A 20,166-nucleotide genomic window follows, 5' to 3' on the forward strand; every position below is an offset into this window, starting at 1 on the left:
AGGGGTGTGGTCCCTCCCTCTCCTTTCCTGGCCGTTCTGAGCCCTATGGCTGCCAGACCAACACAGACCTGGAGAAAGAGAGGGTCTGTCTGCCCTGCAGCCCCTGGGCTGGTTGGTGACGAATTCAAAAAAAGTTAAATAAATAAATAAAATAAAATAACAAAAATTGTTCCTATTCATCACCCTCACTTATACTGATGTCATTAAGAGTTAAATAAATAGGTTATCAAAAGAGCCATTGACAGTGGGCTAAACCAGTTTGGCACCAAATGAAAGAGAAGCATTGTGAGACTAGTGTTGCTCTGATTTAGCGCGGTGAGTTCGAACGTTGGCTTGTTTTTGACTCTAATGTGGCTCAGGGGTGGGGAGCGCAGGCGAGCTAGCTAGCTACGATGCTCTGGGGGCCAGACGTTATGGCGACGGTGTCATAAACAGGTGGAAGCCATGGGGAGAGATGGGGGAAAGAAGAAGTGCAGGTTTGTCTGAGGCCACCCCTAGAGATTCACTGTGTATCACACCATTGGAGAGATAACAGAAGCCATTTTTGGCATTCAAGCTTCCCTCCATTTGCTCCTTGTTTAAGCGGACCTTGGATCGGACCTTGATCCTTGGAAAGACCCGACTGTCTTTTTGTGTCTTTTCTCTCTGTCTGTCTGTCTCTCTCTCTCTCTTTTCTCTCTCACTCTTCAGCTTTCTTCCTCCCTTATTCATTCTCCTCCCATAATCCCACCCTTCCTCTCTCTCTCTCTCTCTCTCTCTCTCTCTCTCTCTCTCTCTCTCTCTCTCTCTCCGAGTCAGACCAGCCCACAGTAACCCTACACCTGCTCCATTCACGCAGTGCTGTAACTGACCAAACAGCCTAGACCAGTCAGCGTGCTGACTGACTCTCAGTCGTTCACTCACTCCCTCCCTCCCTCCCTCGCTTGCTCACTCTCACACACACGGCAGAGTGTCAGGCAAGGCTAAGGGCTATGCTGCTCTGGTAGACTGCTCGTCATCTTACCTCAGATCCACTGAGGAGTACGCATTCACCCTGAAGACAGAAGTGAGCGAAAAAGAGAGAGAGAGAGTGAGAGAGTCAGACAGAAAGAGAGAGAGAGAGAAAGAAGGAGAGAGAAGACGTCAACAACAACAGCAACTACATGAAGAAACAGAGGACACCAAAACAAAGCCACAAGTCACTGTGTCAGAGTGGAGCAGAACTAAAAGTTGGACTGAAGGAGTGAAGAGGAGCCAGGAAGAGCTGATTGGAAAACAAAACAGAAAGAGAATAATTCAAAAAGCTGTGGACACACAGTCCTACTGTAGAAGTCTCCTTTGGACGTGTGCTTGGATGTCCCCTATCCATGGTGTCCCAGCGGAATAGGTGAGTGAGTGCTGTTGTCCAGGGGCCTTTCAGCGAACATGTCTCAGGATGATGCGGGGAGCCTGGCAGAGATGGCCGAGGAGGGCAATGGAGGAGGAGGAGGAGGAGGAGAGCCTCAGAAGATCAGGGAGCACAACCGCAACGACAGTCAGGACAGCATCGTCCTCCAACAGATGGCCACCCTCTCCATGGACATGTTCACTCCCAGCGACTTTAAGGGCAAGTTCCGGAAGATCCAGCCCAGAAAGAGACCCACCATCGCCATCATCAGAGAAGGTACAGTGCTGCACAGAGCCGTCCACCCCGCTCAAATTCTCTTTTTTTTTCCCGGACCACTCAGTCTGACTCACCAGACACACGTGCAACACAGCGGCTGCTGTCACAGTCTAGCTCCTAGGTGCCTGTGCTGTGTTGTAATTAGGCTTTGTCCAAACTTGCAGACTGGCACGAGGTGTTTTCCCTAAGTGTTTATGCACTGAGGGCTTCTTTTTAATGTTCTGCCAGCATGTCCTGCTTCTTTCTTTCCGCTCACCACCATGCGGTGGCCTATTTGAGTTAGCCCACACATACCTCAGTGCAGGTGAGCAGCGGGGTTATTTTCAAGCGAGTGTCACAAGGCAGCTTTGAACGCAGCCTTTGTCCGGGATGTTTACTCTGAAATCCCCCGGCACACAGTCAAGCAGACAGCAGACCCCTGAAGGCTCGCTTTCTCTTCAGCTGTTTCTCTTGCATCACGGCGGCGTGACTCACAGTGAAACTTGTGTGATGGAGCGCCGTGACATCACCCTGGTAATGCGCTGACAGGGTCGTAATGGTATTTGACGAGAGGCTAAAGAGATGAGGAATTACTGTCACTCTAGGTGTGACTTTTTTAGAGTGGTGGAGGTTGACCTGTGGGAGAGTGGAGGAGGAGGGCAAGGGCTGAATGGCCCCTGTGTGGGGGGGAAGATGGGGGCCCTGTGTAGGTGGTGGTGGTGGTGGTGGTGGTGCGGTGGTAAGGACCAGGTGCAGCATATCAGATCTCCATCAGAGGAGACCCAGGCATTAAAAGGCCTTGTCTGGCCCAAGTTCACTACCATCTCTCAGCACATTGTGGAGAGGCAGAAAGAATGAGAGACAGAGAGAGGGAGGAAGACAGACAGAGTCCTATGGAGGGGTATAGGTGAGGGAGACTGAGCCAGAAAACTGATATTAGAGACAAGAGGGAGGGAATGTGAAGGTGGGTGTGTGTGTGTGTGTGTGTGTGTGTGTGTGTGTGTGTGAGACTATGTTGGGGAGTGTACCGGAGCAATCACAGGGGCATTTGTTAAGGAGGGGGGCTGATGTGTTCTCCACGAAGCCCGGCAGACATGCTCAGCATTCCTGTCCTTCAACAGAGCTTGAGTTGTGCGTCTAATCAGCGATTTGAGCCTCCTCATCACTGCCCTCCCCACTCTCCCTGCCCAAAAACCACTCACTCTCAAAGCCACTTTTCACCCAGCACACAAGCACGGCCTGTTGGCCTGATGTGTTTTCGGAAAACGTGTCGGACTGAACAGGTAGTAGGCTATGTGAGATGCCTGGTCTGAGTGAGTTGCTCTGAATGCTCTCTGTTGGCCCCGTGAAGAACAACTTTGACAGTGTTCAGAACTCGGCTCAGAAAAACTCTGCTTAGAAAGAGAGAGAGAGAGAGAGAGAGAAAGAGAAAAACAAGCTGCCATGTGTTTGAGGGAACAGAAAAATCACACAGCACTCTCTCCAATGACCTTTTACGTCATACGTCAATAATGTAAATAGAGCACTGAGGGACTTATAGAAGCCAAGCAGTTGTACCTGTGTCCATGGTAAATGTGGCCTGTGTTGAATTTTTTTGTATTTGATTTTAGAGTTTGGCTTAGATGTGTGTGAGTTTAGAGTCACTGACTCTGGCTGGGTTGAACCCAACTGAAACAGGCGTCATGGCGACATGAGTGGCGAGCAAGCGAGCGGCCCCGTCATGGTAACGGGATCCTGTTCCCGAGGCTTCTTGGCGGCCCCTATACCCCCTGTGCCAGATTCCAACAGCTGGCATCACCAGGCCCCCGTTGAGAATGCCTGGAATTTTGGGAGACTCTTGTAAAGATTATCTGCATCCAGCTGCCATGAAGGCAAGAGTGATAACCTCAGCAGTTCTCTTCTCAGGCTTTGCATACTGTCAGTGGCTGCACAGTATGCAACGTGAAAGACGTTGTCTGATGTGTGTATGTGTGAATGTATGTATGTATGTATGTATGTATGCATGTATGTATGTAAAGGCAGTATTTGTGTGTGTGTGTTGAGATTAAAACTGTGTGTGAGTTTTGTGTGTGTTTCGATGTGTCTAAGTATCTTATGCGTTAATGTGTTTGTGAGTGTCTGTTGGATTTGCATACAGTATAAGTGTCTATGTGTCATGTTCAGTAATTAGCATCACTTCTTCCTGCTCTGAAAACAAGCCGTGTGTGCATCCCTGTTGCATTTCCTCATTGATTGCCAGGGATGTAGTTTATAAATAGTGGTGTCTAGTTACTGTGATACAAGGTTTCACAGACATCCGATGTGCCAATGCTTCATTAGCAAACTTAAACAAGTCATTTTGCAGTCATCCATACTCAACTTGATATCACATGAGCTGATGCTGACTTCTGCTTAGTTTGTGAGTGCATAGACATATAGCGTAGTGTGTAGTTTAGTTAAATCAGTCTCATAATTGTCATCCAGAAGGACATAGATGACCCAGCTGTTGCAGACAGGGGCGAGGGCAGGTGTTATAATCCATGACATGCGTAAGGGAACATTACCATTGGACAGATGGTAACATCATGACTATATTGTGACAGTATGACAGTCTATTCTTCTAAACCGCTACATCATACAAACCGCTGTTGTCATTGTTGATAACTGCCGTTGTTATGTTGGCTTGCATTGTTAATGATGTCATGCTGTGTATTTGGGCTGTTGTAATGTATGAACCACCTTGTTAGAAACTAGGATAGACTTTATGGCTTCATAGTTTTGTTTTTAACAAACAAGCGGTCAGTTATGTAAATACATGGAAATATGGAAATATACGCTAATATGGATGGGTCAAGTCAACTAAATATGTTTGAATATAAAAAACAAACAACACACACACACACACACACACGTGTGTGTTTATATCCGGTGTTGGTGCCATGAGGATTACCCATGTAGCCGAGCCCTACGGGCATCACTGTTTGTGTGTGTCTTCTTCCACCTGCTCGCACTAAAGCCAGTTCTGGTAAACAAACAGGATGACTGAACCAGGAAGTAGAGACGAGGTAGGTTCAGAAACCACAAATAAGTCTCCTCATTGAAACCACAAATAAGTCTCCTAATTGAATTCAAAAGAGAGTATTTTGCAGGTTCCAAAGATTTAAACATGCATAGCAAACAGAAGCAGATATACAGAATTACACAACAGGTGTTCATAGTCATGGTACAGTGTTTGATTATGGAATGTAAGCTTCAGAGGTTGCTAATTGTAAGCTCTGTTTTCTTACTGGACATACCTATAGGTTGTTTTCCATAGATTCTCTCAGTCTGTCATGTTTGCCCAATCTATGCATGGAGCTAAGATGTGTGTGATATAGATAGAAAATATAAATTCCCATTGTTCAGTGACCAGACTTGGAAGTTTTAGTGACAGCCATCCAAGACCTTTTAAGGACTCTTCCACTTACCACTTATTGCTTTAATGAAACCTTTGTGTGGCCCTTGTGATAAATTCCACAGTAATTGTCAATGTATCACACACCAAGCCTACTTTGTTCAGTTGTGATCTGTGTAAATGTTTGCTTAATTGCCTATTTGCCAAGGGCTTGACAAGCTCATAGTTGTGGTGTCTGTATGATTCTTGGTTTATGTTCATGGCCATATGGACATCAGATGTTATTTTGAAATGCAGTTATAGACTGTAAATGCACTTCCAGGAAGCCTGGTGGAGGTTTCTTCATTCTCCAAAGAGTGGCCCAGTAATAAATGACAATAAAACAGGAACTGCAGGAATCCCTGGGCCTCTAATCAATTGACCTAAACTGCCCCAGACACAGTGTTTTGGGCCACAGCATTCAGACAAAGTGGCAGAATGACACCTTTACACCACCCTTATTTGCATTGCAATCACAGAGACGTGACCCGCTTTACAGGTTTTACAAACAGCAGCCATGTGTAGATGCACTTTCTCTCCTCCCATTTACCCCCCCCTTTTTTTCCCTCTATCAACCTCTTATCCAGATAAATTATTTTACAGTCCTCAGAGAACAACAAGAGAGATAAATGGTGGCTAACTGTAGATATTCTGCAGCCTTGAGATCCTCTGTGAGCGAGATCCTCTGTAAACACACACTACACTTCAGGATGACGGAAGCAACATTTTATCCTCATAATTTTCTCTTAGCCTTTTTTTGGGTGGTTTCCCAATTATGCAGAAGCCACAATGCTTCCAGTCACAGACACACACAGCAGAGGCGGTTGATCCTTGTTTATTTTCTCGTTATTTCCTCTAAAGTTGTTTCTGTCTGTTAGAAGTTGGCCTGTTTCATCCAGAATACACCGATTTTAGCACTTTGTGTTCAAAATCCACATCGTCTTGTTGTATGGATAGGAAATGGCAAGCTTTTGTTTGTTGTCATGCAAAAATACTGCTGTTCCACCGTGTTTCCAGTAGGGGGAGTGAGAGGGAACGATAAACATCACCTCCATCTTGTCTCTGTTTACATTGCCTCTATTTTTTATTTTGGTCGGTTTTGATCATTTTTAGTGTGTGGTGGAACATGTAAGACTCAGTTACCACCATTATTATTATTATTATTTCAATTCCATGACGGTATATCATTCCCCTCAAACAGCAGAGCAGCGTTGCATATTTACACAGAATATGCTTGCTGCAGTGTGATGATGGCACAGGCTGTCCAGGCTACTGCAGGCTGAGGCTGCCCATGGTTTGACCTTGAGTAGTTGTGCTCTGAGCGCAGATCTCTCCTCCAGGCTCTAGTGTTGGAGGAACCTTGAGAATCGGAGGCTGAATTCACACACCTCTCCTCCGTTTGTTTTTGAAAAACAAAGGGAAGACAAAGACAGAGAAATATTGTTTGTTTTTGTCTCAGATGAATGGCTTTCTTTGGTTGAGAGAATTGACTGTGAATACAATGTAACTGTTCACAATGCAACCCCCTGTGCCACAACACCACCATCTAGAGTTGGTCCATCAGCGTTGTTTGTAAACATTGCTTTGTCACTGCACGTAGAACAACGACCATGCCTGAATGTACACAAGCCATGATAATCTCCCACTGCGCTGCAATAGTGTTTGTGAGGTGGATAAAAGAGACAAGTGGACAACACACACACCACTTATTATGAGGCTTTCTCTCTCTGTCTGTCTGTCTGCCTCTTGCCACTAAGAGGATTGGCTCTTAGGCTCCCCATAACATCTGCGCATTATAGGAAGAGAGAGAGAGAGAGACAGAGAGAGATAAAGAGAGATAGACATGGTGTAAGAGAGAAATAGAGGGGTACTATGTTACAGAAAGACGATGGCGTAACAGTGAGAGAGGAGAGAGATAGAGGGAGAGAGAGAGAGAGCCATGGCGTAACAGAGAGAATGAGCGAGAAAGCCATGGCGTAAGAGAGTGAGAGAGAGGGAGGGAGGGGGGGGTAGAGTGAGCGAGAGGGCAGGATGCTCACAGCTGACACAGACTCAGCAGGGAGAGGGCTGCAGTATCTGCAGCCGAGAGGGAGCTGGACCGCATCTCTCCATCCTCTCTGTCAGAGCTCCATCCCTCTCTCCTCTCTCTCTCTCCTTCTCTCTCTATCTCTCCATCTCTCTCTGTCTTTTCCTTCTCCCTGTTTCTCGTGTCAGTGGAGAACTAGCTGTGCTCCGCGGCCATGGCTAGTCAACAGGACTCGGGTTTCTTTGAGATCAGCATCAAGTCTTTGCTCAAATCCTGGAGCAGCCGTGAGTACACACCATCGCCGATCTCCCTCTCTCTCCCCCTCTTTCTCTCTCTCTCTCTCACACACACACATACACACACACACTCACATACTCACACATACACATGGAGTTGTGTTTGTATTTGTGTATTTAGGGTTTATGAAAAGCTCTGGATTGCCTGTCTAGCGTTATATCACTGCGACCATTCTATCCCTTTTTGCGGATCACAAACACTGTTCCTTTCTCTCTCTCTCTCTCTCCCTCTCTCTCTCTGTAGGCTATCTCTCTCCCTCTTTCTCTCACTCTCTTACTCACTGACCCTATAGCATAGCCCAGCCTATCCTCTATCAGTGTCGTAGGTCGTAAACATCTTGGATTACCCAGTTTTTAGCTGTGACGTTAGGCAGTGGAGTTGCGTGCTGACGTGTGCAACAAGCCCACACAAAAATATAAACATCCCAGATTTAGGATTCAGTGAGCTCATTTTTTAAAGGGGTGTGATTGGAATATGGATGAATGTTTTCTTTCTCTCTCTCTCTCTCTCTCTCTCTCTCTCTCCCTCCCGCTCATCCTCTCTCTCTCCCTATCCCTTTCTTGCTCTTGTACAGACATAGACACACACGCACACACACACACACACACACACACACACACACACACACACACACACACACACGCAGTATTTTCCTCAATGTACCCTTCTGTGTGTATGTGTGTATGTTTGTGTTTGTGTGTGTGTAAGTGTGTGTGTAAGTGTGTGTAAGTCTGTTTGGTCCTGTCTTAGTCAGCATTCTCTGACACTATTGGTTACATAATGGGTCCAGGCTGAAGGAAGGACCATCTTCTCTCGTTGTTGAGCTCAGGGGCAGATCATGTGAATAGCCTATGTGCTCTGTCTGCCGTGCAAATCACAGGGTCGTGGGCCAATCACAGCTACGTAGCTAAAGCTTTTCATGCTTTTTCTATGGGATTGCATCTCACAGTCTATCTCACATACTGTGCAATTGATGAATTATATTTTTTTTAAGTATACATATGTGGGGGGATGAGAAAGGGAGACATCGAGTAGAGAGAGTGTGAGAGAGACCAATCACATCATCCCATCACACGCCTCCATAGCATGACCTCACTCTCTCGTCTTGAGCCTTGCTTGTTTATACGCGTGTGGGTGAGTGCACGTGAGTTTGGAGGGGTTTAAGTACAGGCTTACAGTCTTTGAGATAGATAGATAGATAGATAGATAGATATATGGACAGACAGACAAAGATAGAAATAGAAAATCTTATTGACACTGCTCCCCACATATAGTGTGTGTGTGTGTGTGTAGTCTGTGGCATGTCCTCTTCTAGATCGTTCTTTAAGTGTCAAGGTGAAGCAGAGAGCACATGATCTCTCAAGTGACATCCACCTGTGTGGGTGCAGACAGTCTGGGGAAGGGTTTTTGTCCTGTTTTGGACTCACTAGAGCTGAGATCAGAAGGACACAGGCTTCCAGTTCTGTTCCTTACGAAGTAAAACTTATCCAGCAGAATCTCGTTTTCTTTCTGTGCTCTGTGGCAGACAGAGATTGAGCACTTACACTGCCTTACAGTGATGATAGTGCAGACATTTGATTGACTGATTGAGTTTATTTGATGATTTTTTCAAAAGCACACAGGACTCTGCAGTACAGAGATTACATTAAAAATCACAGAGGATAAAACACAATAAAGCCCAGAGGCTTATTTCCATTGTGGTCCTCGAGTTTTACACGTAACATGTATCACGATAACAATAAAAACAGCGGACCAAAACAGCAAAGACAGCACACAACACATAGCAGGCAGCAGGGTAGACATGTTGATATGCACAATTGGTTAAATGGTATTTCTTTATAAAAAAATTGGATATACTAGCTGAGATTGTCTCTCTGTGTGTGTGTGTGTATGTGTGTAAGAGAGAGAGAGATAGAGAGAGAGAGAGAGAGAGAGAGAAATAGAGCTTCTAATCTACTTATATGGACCAAATATTAAATTTAGAATCCATTACAAAAATGAAAGAATTTGTGCCTTTTTAATGAGTGGTACTGTTGGGAGGATCATGTAAAATGTCCTACTCCGGACCGGTCCTCATTGTACAGATGTGTGTGTCTATCTGATTCCAAGTTTGAGCATACCAATGCAGGTCAGATTATAATGTTCATAACAATATAGACATGGAGGTAGACACAAAGAAATGTACAATACCCGTAGATTTGCACATACTGATATCATGCTCATATCATGACATTCTCTGGGCAAAGTGTGTGTGTGTGTGTGTGTGTGTGTGTGTGTGTGTGTGTGTGTGTGTGTGTGTGTGTGTGTGTGTGTGTTTGTGTGTGTTTATGTTTGTGTCTTCTCTTGACATGGTAATTATTCCCATACCCCCCAGCAATGATCTCACACCAGAATAATCTTTAAAATGACTTTGGTCACACACTGGGTGTTAAGTGTCAGTGTTTGAGTGACTCAGTACTCCTTAGTCACTCCCTCACTCTTAACCATTGGAAGCACATCAGGCCCTTTATGAAGGCATCGCAAGCATGCTCGCCGAAGAATGTTGTGTCTATGCCCTAGAATGTTACATGCTCACATACCGATTTAGAACAGTTAGGCCTAGATCTCCTCATGTTTCTGACGGTGATATCAGGCAGATAGATATGCGGCGATAAACACGTCCATTCCATCTAACCGAGGCCTTATCTCTCCTGCTCATCAAATATCTCACTTTGGCTGGGTCCTTCCCTCTCTCTCCCTCTCCCTCTCCCTCTCTCTCTCTCTCTCTCTCTCCCTTGCCCTCTCTGTAGCCTTCTTTCATTAGAGACCGCGTTTGATATGCCAGCCTTGGCATCACCTTGTGTGGCTGCCTGGCTGTGATGTTCTTATTGCATCTAAGATGGGTGTGATTTGGCTGTCTTGATTATGGGATGGAGCACGGAGGGTGCCCTCTGTGGGCTGCTGATTCATGCAGCTGTGTTTGTTTATTTGTTTATTTTTAAGGGTGGGGGGCACTACTGTTTTATTTTTTGCTGAGTCATGCTGACAGTGGAGATTAGCGCCGCTCTCTCATTAGGGGCTGCTCCTCTCCTTGAACTTGTTGTGGGCTACGGTGCACACATCGGCCAGATGGACTCACAGCAGCACGGGGCCATATGCCACTGGAGCACACAGCTCTCTGGGTGCAGCGTTCATCGGATCCTCTCTCGGTTTCTCTCTCTCTTTAAAGATCCTGCTCTCTATTACTCCCCCCTCTCCCTCCCTCTCTCTCTCTCTCTCTCCCTCTCTATGCTGTCATTGAAAGGGGTGCACAGGGATTCTTTGTTCAACCATGACACAGCTCTAATGAGACAGGTGACATGAGGTGTTCCTGTGCAGCAGATGTCTCCTGAAACGGAGTTAAAACTGGAGCAGGAGAAGCTGGATCAGAAAGCTGAGTCACTGCATAAAACCCAGAGACATCAAAACCCTTAGCGGGAATCAATTCTATCATCCAAAGAATGATGTGTGTGTGTGTGTGTGTGTGTTTGTGTGTGTGTGTGTGTGTGTGTGTGTGTGTGTGTGTGTGTGTGTGTGTGTGTGTGTGTGTGTGTGTGTGTGTGTGTGTGTGTGTGTGTGTGTGTGTGTGTGTGTGTGTGTGTGTGTAAGAGAGAGCGAGAGAGTGTCCATTTTTTCCCTTCTTGCTCTTCTCCATTTCCTCCCTCTCTATTTGCTTGAGACATCCCTATACCAGGAAGTCATACTGACGTGAGGAATCTCTTTTTTTAAAGAAACAGACACCGGGGCATGCCATGGCTTCAGAGTAGGTCACGGACCGAAAACAACCCTTCAGCACTCCAAGTTAGGACACGCAGGACTCTGCGTAACGACTGGCTACTTTATCACTAAAATAAAAACCCCAACTTCATCACATTAAAAACCACTCACCATCTCAGAAGTGCTCTAAGTGCTGTAATGTGTCAGTCAAACCTGCTTGTCTTGCTAACACTGGGTCTGTTACCTCAACTGCACCAAATGACCCAGACCGAGAGACAAAGATTCATGTGACCGATTGTCTGGTCTTGATTTTATTTTCAGTCATGTAATAATAGTGTGTGTGTATGATTTGATTTGGGCTCGTCCTGGGCGGTTTCCTGGGTCTTATCTGGCTCCTTCCCCCCTCCCCTCCCCTCCCCTCCTCTCCTCTCCTCTCCTCTGCTAGCTGGGCTGGGCAGCTTGCAGCTTTCAGGGCTCATGTTGTTCTGCTGTTGTCTGGCTACAGTGTAGTGTTTCAATGTTGGAATTCAGACTATCCTGGTGTGGTCTTAGACTGTGGCTTCTCTTCCAGGGCAATGTAGTGTGTGTGTGTATGTGTGTGTGTGTGTGTGTGTGTGTGTGTGCATGTGTGCGCGTGTGTGTGCGTGTGTGTGTGTGTGTGTGTGTGCGTTCAGACACTTGTTGGACCAAGCCTGGCCAGCAACATAGTGCACTTTGACTGAAATACTATGCTGTGGTTTTTAATTCAACATAAAAGATCTTCCAAACAAGCCAAGCAGTTTGGTTGTTGTCTTGTCTAAAAACATCTGTGTTGCACAAGGTGTTCACATACTATACATCAGTCCAGTTTCTATGGAAATTAGTTTGTGTAATATGTGCCGTAGCCTATATGTATAGGTGTTTACTGTCATGCATATGCATGTACCTATCTGTCTGTAGAAAGCAAGTCTGGGAGTGTGTATGAGTATGTGAGTGTGTGTGTGTGTGTGTGTGTGAAAGAGAGAGTTATATTTAGCCAAGCACCAGACCTCCCTCCCTCTCTCTTTCTCTCTCTCTCTCTCTCTGGGCTTTGCTAAAATTCCAGCCTGACCTTCTGAGTGTTGAGGGCTCTCTCTCTCTCACTCTCTTATCACACGGCAGAAGGAAGCAGAGCCAGCTAGAGACGGCTGGCTCTGAGTTCAACGCCAGGGCTTACTTTATTTCCCAACCCTTCGAGGATCAACAACAACAACAAAAGATCCAGGAACATCTAAGGCAAACTTACTCTTCTTTTCCTGCCTCCCCATACTTCTTTTCCTCTTTGACACGCGTGGCTGGAATTTCCAGCATGGAGCTCTGGACCCCGGAGCACTGGACTAGGGGCCTGACAGGGAATGTGACCGTGGGAATACTGGGTTAGTCCCGGACAGGATAGCTGAACCGACCCCGCCACCACCACCTCCACCACCTCCAACCCCCCCACCCCTTTCTGCCCACGCCCCCTCCTCTCCTTCCGGCCTGGACATGGAGGTGTCACCGGTGCGATGGAGCCGGGCCAGCGTCATCAGCTTTATTAAAGGCTTGGGTAAGGGGGTCTGTGCTAACGCTAACGTTAGCGTCATCAGCTTTATTAAAGGCTTGGGTTAGGGGGTCTGTGCTAACGCTAACGTTAGCGTCATCAGCTTTATTAAAGGCTTGGGTAAGGGGGTCTGACTCTGCGCTAATGCTAACATCTGCCTCATCAGCTTTATACGCTTTTGAAGACTTGAGTGAGGGTCTCAGAGCGCCTAGTGTCTCTGTGGTCATATGTGTGTGTGTGAGCGCATGTTGTATGTCTGTTTTTCTCTCCCTCTGTGGTGTGTGTGTGTGTGTGTGTGTGTTTGTGTGTGTGTCTCTGGCATATTTTGTTATTGTGGGAGTGTAGGGAGTATCAGTGGGGGGAGAGCAGAGAGTCAGAAGTTACATACTGAGGACTCCTGCCACTGAAGTGGTTGAAATAGTTGATGTACTGTTACACTAACACAGGATTTCACCATGGCCACGGCTGAACTGAACTCTTCACAACACTGGATATACACCTGTCAAGGTGTAATTTACCACAAAACAAGTCTGTTAACAACACTTTTCTTTTTTTTCTCTCTCTCTTGTAATACTGACGCCTGATGGTCCGGCATACCAACTCGTGATGCATTTAGACGCTATGTCATCGTATAAATATGGTATAGATTACAAAGGCAGGGACAGGGAGGGAGAAAAGTCCCAAGCCGGTATGCATATACTATCCTATTTCTACATTAGACTGAGGTGTCAGTCAGAAAGCTTTTGAACTTGTGTAATTTTGTGCAATTTGCCAGTAGGTTACCGGTCTACTGTTACAAACGCACACACTTCTGAGGGCTGTGGGATCAGGCTTGGAACACAGAGGGGTGATTGTCAGTGTGTGTGTGTGTGTGTGTGTGTGTGTGTGTGTGTGTGTGTGTGTGTCAGCATGCATGTGTTGGAAACAGCTAGCTGACAGAATAGCTGACATACCTTTGACCTCTGGAGTGAAAGGCGTTGTGTTGGATCAGGAGGTCACTGCTTTCCATTAGCATGGTGTTAATGAGGACCTCTGTTTGTGTGTGTGTGTGTGTGTGTGTGTGTGTGTGTGTGTGTGTGTGTGTGTGTGTGTGTGTGTGTGTGTGTGTGTGTGTGTGTGTGTGTGTGTGTGTGTGTGTGTGTGTGTGCGCGTGTGTGTTAGTGGAGTTGGTGGCAAGGATTATTAGCTCCACTCCTTTTTGTCTTTACAGAACAACACCCATGTATGTCATATATTATTTGTAACAGTATGCTTGCACACTTGTTTTTGTAAGTCAGTCCATCCTGTCCACTCAACAGGTTTATTTTCCTCTCCTTTCATTCCTGCATTTCCTTCCGTTCAGATTGAACATGTTCTACTAATGGGAGCAAAGTAGTTATTCCTCAGATGTGTCACCAAGATATAATTACATGATGATAAAGAGTAAGTATTGTGAGTTAAACTGACAGTTTGGTTCCTCAAGAAAATAGGCCCTACTGAAGGTGCCGTTTTTTCCATGGTAACGTTGTTGTTCTCTCAGAATAGAGTGAGGCTAAGTCTCTTTTGTAGGCCTGAACCTGTTGTTATAAATACGGCATGGCTATAGTATTTTTGCATTTAGATAATGCCCTTTAAAGAAATAGTACCTTAATCCCAGTCATGAGACTCACAGATCAAAGAGCCACACTTCAGAAATAATACTTTAGCTCGTATTTTAAAATGAACCAACATGTAATAGGGACTGACAGATGCGTTACTACTTAAGTCTGACCTCAAAGGAAAACATTTAACTTGTTTGGTGAGGAACTGCAAGAAAACACAGGATACATCTCCTAGACATTCATGTAGCTCAGTAAAGTATTTGTGGAAGCACTAGCTGAATAAGCAACATGGCCAAGCAAGTCTAAGTGGTGTCTGAATCTTTTTGATCGATCGAGTCCCTTCACAAGTTCTAACATATTATCTAAGTGTAATCAATATTGGTATATTGTGGTAATGGTTCAGTACATAATTATACTGAAAGTTGTATGAAAAGGATTGAAAGTGTTGGTTTGAGTTATGAGGTTTCTAATGTGCAGTAGCAGGTGAAGAGTGGGAACATAGTGCTAGCTGCTCCTGAGCACTGGCTGCACATGTCACCCGTTACCGTGGCCACATGACCAGCAATGAGACAGGACCCTCTGGGCCACGGCCCCTCCCCCACCCTAAACACCCACCCACCCACCCGGGGAACAGAGGGACATGGCTGCCAGAAAATTAAAACACCAGCTGCTCCCCCCTCTCTCTTTCCACTCTCTCTCTCTCTTTCCCTCCCTCTCTCTCTCCCTCCCTCTCTCTCGTTCTCTGGGAGAGACATCCAGGGACCCAGGCCACCCGAGAGCTCTGCCCAAGCTTCCTGACTGTGCGGTGACCCTGTACGCTGAGCCTCACTCTGTGTTTTTGGTTGAAGGGCCGCAGGTCTAATCTTAGACCCTGTCTTAAAGAGTTGCTGTTTTTTATATCTCAGATGAACTTTATGTTCCTATCCTGGTTCAGTCATCTTAAGACTCCATGACCCAGTGTATTCTGAGATTATAAATGTATAGTGAAACACAGTGAAATATGTCATGCTATGTTCCCACAAGGAGAGTAAACACTCTGCACACTTTTTCTAACAACAGCATGAAATACTCTGTGGGGAAACGTTTCTAGTAGTCTAGATATCTAGGATAATATGGGATTCTATGCATGAATGCATATATGGGAACATATGCACTCACCATAGAAAGTATGGGTTTTTCATAGGTGTTGCAATGTAGGGGACCAGTTTGTATAAGAGGTCGATACGTTCTTACATGAGTATGACACATTGCTTGTACACTGATGTGTTTAAGATGGATCCTGGATCGACAATGAGTAGAGTGAACTATCATCAACAAGCATATCATAAACTAAAAAACATGGATGGCAGTGCTCCATATTTAATTCCTGACATGCTCTCGGCTTGAACTGAACAACTCTATACTGTAGCATGAACAATGAATTTCTGACGAAAAAAAAAGATGTCAAACCCTCTACATTCTCAGTAACCCATGGACTGTGTTTATGTGTGTGTGTGTGTGTGTGTATGTGTGTGTGTTTCCGTATGTGTGTGTGTGTGTATGTGTGTGTGTTTCCGTATGTGTGTGTGTGTGTGTGTGTGTGTGTGCTTGTCCACAGCGTCTCCAGTTGGCAAGCCCCCCCTGCCCCCAGTGAGCAGTGCTCCCGGAGAGCGCAAGGGTCCAGTCGCCACCATGCCCGTCACCGTGGACCCCGAGAGCAAGCCGGGCGAGTTCGTCCTCAAGAGCCTTTTCGCCAACTTCACCACACAGGCCGAGCGCAAGATACGCATCATCATGGCCGAGCCTCTGGTGAGTGTGTGTGTGTTGTGTGTGTTTGTGTAATACATATGGTGTTAGGATAAGATATGTAAATCATTTGCTTTTACTGTAAATTCTATATTGTTTTCTGATAAACATCAGTTTTATCTATTATCATTTATCAATCCTGAAGAGCAGTTATTTTCCAGTTCTTATTGTTATTGTCTGTGTATGCAGGACAATGGTAGTCAGGTGGCTCATGTGACACGCATACGTGTGACATTTGCCTGTAGACCCTCACCCATGGTGAGAAGAATACAGTTGCCTGTACTAGCCAACGTAGGACACGGAAGGCAAAGGCAAATATCGGAAAAGGCAATATCGGTCAACCCACTGATCATCCTACATGCAAATTATTAGCCCAAGATGGAGAGGAAGTTGTCGTTACACAAAGTCATACCATTCGTTTTTGGCATTTACCTTCGCTCATCTGGAAAAACTAGACACTGATATTGATACGTACGGCGAGAAAGAAAAGAAACGAACGCCATAGGAGGAAATAATTGTGCTGAGTAAGATTGAGAGGGAAAGCCAGAGAGCCTCCCTCCCACACAACATTGCACAGGGCACTTCCTGATAAGCATTAGACAGCAGCAACCTTTCACTGATGGCCCCTGTGTTTCTAGAATCTCTGCGTCTGGCCAATGCTGGACTGTGTCTGAACAGCTCCTCTATAACTCTAATTCCATTAGGCTGGCGGAGAACTTCTAAGTGGCTGGGAATGGCCGTTTATACAGCTCAGGAGCAATGCTGAAAGTGATCCTGTGGGCCCCCAACAGGAAGCAATTAGATCCGATAAGCGTTACATCCCGACTAATATCGCAATGTTTTACCAGTGCAATCACTGCTGCGGTAGTATGATTTAACGTCCATGTTGCAGTAATGATGTGGTGTGCTTTAGGTCTACAGATTAGTACAGTAAGACAGGCATGTTGTTAATTATTTTGTTTCCGGCTGTAATGATGTAAATCAAACACTATCTTTGATATCTGTGTATTCAGTCGTCAATGGGGTAGAAACAATAGTCCTTTGATCTTTATATGTGTATGTATTTTACATTTTTCCTTTGTTTCACCATGATTTGCCTTCTCTGGCAGTTGCAGTTCTTAAATGCAGCAATTTCGGTGTGATGAGTGTCTATCAGAGTAGCACAATAAGTAAGGGAAGAGCTCTCAGATTTCCATTTACTGTAAATCTGGGTAAAAGTCCATGCCACTAGTTCAAACATGTACTGTATATCATTGTGTGATGCTTCTCTGTGGTTGTGAGAAACACCCACAGTTTAAGGTCATTAAGAGGTCAGTACATGGAGTAGCTCTTGGGCAAAGCATGAAAACACATACCGGTACCCACACACTGGCACACACACAAAACACAGCCTTGCAGAGGCAACCGTGGCAGTCATACAAGATCAGCACATATCTCGCTCGCTCTCTCTCTCCCTCCCTAAGCTTTGGAGAGGAAAGGCAGCCATAGAGACGGCAACATTCCTGGCAGCCCGAGCAGCCTGTAGACAAACACAACCAAACACAGCTGAGCACCACAGGCCCCCATTCCTCCAGTGGCCAGCCCGGGGAACGCACAGAGACCTGAGGGAGCGGCTCCTCCGCCCTAGGGGCCCGTAGCTCAGCGCGCACTAATGAGAGGAATTACAGCGGTCGGAGCCCAGACGCGCAGGGAGAGAGAGAGAGAGAGGGCCCAGACGCGCAGGGAGAGAGAGAGAGAGAGGGCCCAGACGCGCAGGGAGAGAGAGAGAGAGAGGGCCCAGACGCGCAGGGAGAGAGATGGAGAGAGGGCCCAGACGCGCAGGGAGAGAGATGGAGAGAGAGCCCACGGCTCCCGACTAAAAATGCAGTTTTGTAACAAAAGTATGTGTCTGTGGGGAGTTTGTGGGGGAGAGTGTTTAGTCCAGCGTGCACAGAGTTTGTTTCACATAGTTTATCTCCTTTTTTTCCAATGTCTTTGATTGCCACAGTCACAGAGATGAGTATAAGTATAAGTATAAGTATATATACTCTTTTGATCCCGTGAGGGAAATTTGGTCTCTGCATTTATCCCAATCCGTGAATTAGTGAAACACACTCAGCACACAGTGAACACACAGTGAGGTGAAGCACACACCGGCAATCCCGGCGCAGTGAGCTGCCTGCAACAACAACGGCACTCGGGGAGCAGTGAGGGGTTAGGTGCCTTGCTCAAGGTCCAAGGACACTTCAGCCGTGCCTACTGGTCGGGGTTTGAACCGGCAACCCTTCGGTTATAAGTCCGAAGCGCTAACCAGTAGGCCACGGCTGCCCAGCTTCATTGTCCCTCCTGCAGTGTGAATAAAGACTGTTATTTCTCCTGTTGAAGCTGATTTTTTTATGTATTTGCTCTTCTCCACAGGAAAAACCCTTGACCAAATCCCTACAGAGAGGAGAGGACCCACAGTTTGATCAGGTAGCTATTACTCTTATTGTTTCACTGTTTCAGTGTGAGAATGTATGTATGTAGCTGAAGAATTACACTAGAATTACATGTAGAAATGTATTCATCAGTAGTTAAAAACCAGAGTACACAATCTATCATAGCAGGGCAGTCAAGGTCAAATCGCAATGGGAGAACTGAATGAGTGAAGTGGATAGATAGATAGACACAGAATGAACTAGTGAGTGACAGAGACTGAATGAAAGAAAGGGGGAGAGGAGAGGAGAGGAGAGGAGGGGACGAGGAGGATGTGTGCGGAGGGCTGTGTTCACTCAGCTCGTGGAGTATCAGACACAGGGCTCCCTGTTCACCTTCACCTCCACGTCATAGCTCTGGCCAGCGTCCACCCGCCTGCCTGCCCTCCTCCCTTTCCTGTATGCGGCTCAGACTGACCCCACCCGTCCCCTCAAGTGCCCCCTCCACACCACATCCACCCCCCTAACACCCCATCAGCACGCCACGCTGGGCCTCTGGAGAAGAGGAGCCCTTTCACTTCGTCTCTCTCTCTCTCTCCCTCCCTCACTCTCTTTCTCCTTTCCTTCTCTCTCTCTTCTCTCTCCCTCCATCCCTCCCTCTCTCCTCTCTCTCTCTCCCTCCCTCTTTCTTTCCCTCTCTCCCTCTCTCTCTCTCTCTCTCTCTCTCCCTCTCTCTATCTCTCCCCAGCTTCTGCCCTGCTGTTTCATAACCCCTGATGGGTGGGGGCTGCTGATGTTTTGGGCCTGCTCCAGGACTGAGGCAATCAAGCAGTTTTCACATTAGAGTTAGTGTGTCCCGGCTAGAGCAGGCTTTATGAAATCAGAGAGAATGAGCACTCTTTCTGCCTTGATGTTCTCTCACAGCATTTGGGGACTTAATGTGGCCTTGCCGTCATATGACATTGACTCATACGGCAGGCCAGGCTCTGAGTGCTCGGGCAGGATTTGTGTGTCCCAGATTTTTTTTCTCTCATTTTTTTTATTGAGTGAGCAATTCCTCTCTGTCCCTTCTTTCTCTCTCTCTCTCTCTCTCTCTCTCTCTCTCTCTCTCTCTCTCTATCTCTCTCTCTCTCTCTGCCCTCTCTTTTTCTATCTCTCTCTTTCTATCCTCCCTTCCTCCTCCCTCAATCAGCTGATCACCAGTATGAGTTCGTTGGCGGAGTACTGTCTGCCCTCGATCCTGCGCACGCTCTTCGACTGGTACAAGAGACAGAATGGCCTGGAGGACGAGTCCCACGAGTACCGGCCCCGGGCCAACACCAAGTCCAAAAGGTACCACCAGTGCCCTGCCAACACTACCACTAACACTGACCGAACCACTGGGACAAGAAATCATTATGTATCATCATAGCGTTATCATTCACACATAGCTCCATTTAGACTGGTCTCAGCAGTAACATAAGCATGCCCTCCATTTCAGTATAATGGGCCTTTTATAGTGATGTTGATGTGTGGTTATGTGCAGTGATTGACAGGTTCACTGTTCACCCTGTTGCACACCCCCTCCCTCTAATAGGCTGGCTACACTGCAACTTACTGTTGCTATGTTCGGCATCAATTGTGTGATATGCGTTCACAATGAAGCATACCTGTGCCAGGTGTAATAACATACACTACTGTAGTGTGTGAAAGGTCGTTTACCTCCATAGCGGTGGATTGTCTCGTTTTCTGGCTAATTGCCTGCGTATGATGTGACACA

At 46.4% G+C, this 20,166-nt stretch overlaps 1 protein-coding gene across 1 annotated transcript in view; it reads left to right on the plus strand.

Annotated features, from left to right (window-relative positions):
• The first annotated feature begins 911 nt into the window (after positions 1 to 911).
• fryb (furry homolog b (Drosophila)) overlaps positions 912 to 20,166 on the plus strand; it is a 72,669-nt gene continuing 53,414 nt past the window's right edge. The window contains exons 1-4 of the mRNA XM_076274644.1: positions 912 to 1,642; positions 15,827 to 16,017; positions 18,412 to 18,465; positions 19,600 to 19,739. Coding sequence (XP_076130759.1) covers positions 1,405 to 1,642; positions 15,827 to 16,017; positions 18,412 to 18,465; positions 19,600 to 19,739 — 623 coding nt within the window. The 5' untranslated portion in view covers positions 912 to 1,404. The remainder of the gene's footprint in view (positions 1,643 to 15,826; positions 16,018 to 18,411; positions 18,466 to 19,599; positions 19,740 to 20,166) is intronic.

Source organism: Alosa pseudoharengus, unplaced genomic scaffold (genome assembly GCF_046254945.1).
Source record: "Alosa pseudoharengus isolate Yale_2024_CS ecotype anadromous, Long Island Sound unplaced genomic scaffold, YU_APseudo_1.1 YU_APseudo_1.1_scf_8, whole genome shotgun sequence".
Classification (NCBI taxonomy): Eukaryota; Metazoa; Chordata; class Actinopteri; order Clupeiformes; family Clupeidae; genus Alosa; species Alosa pseudoharengus.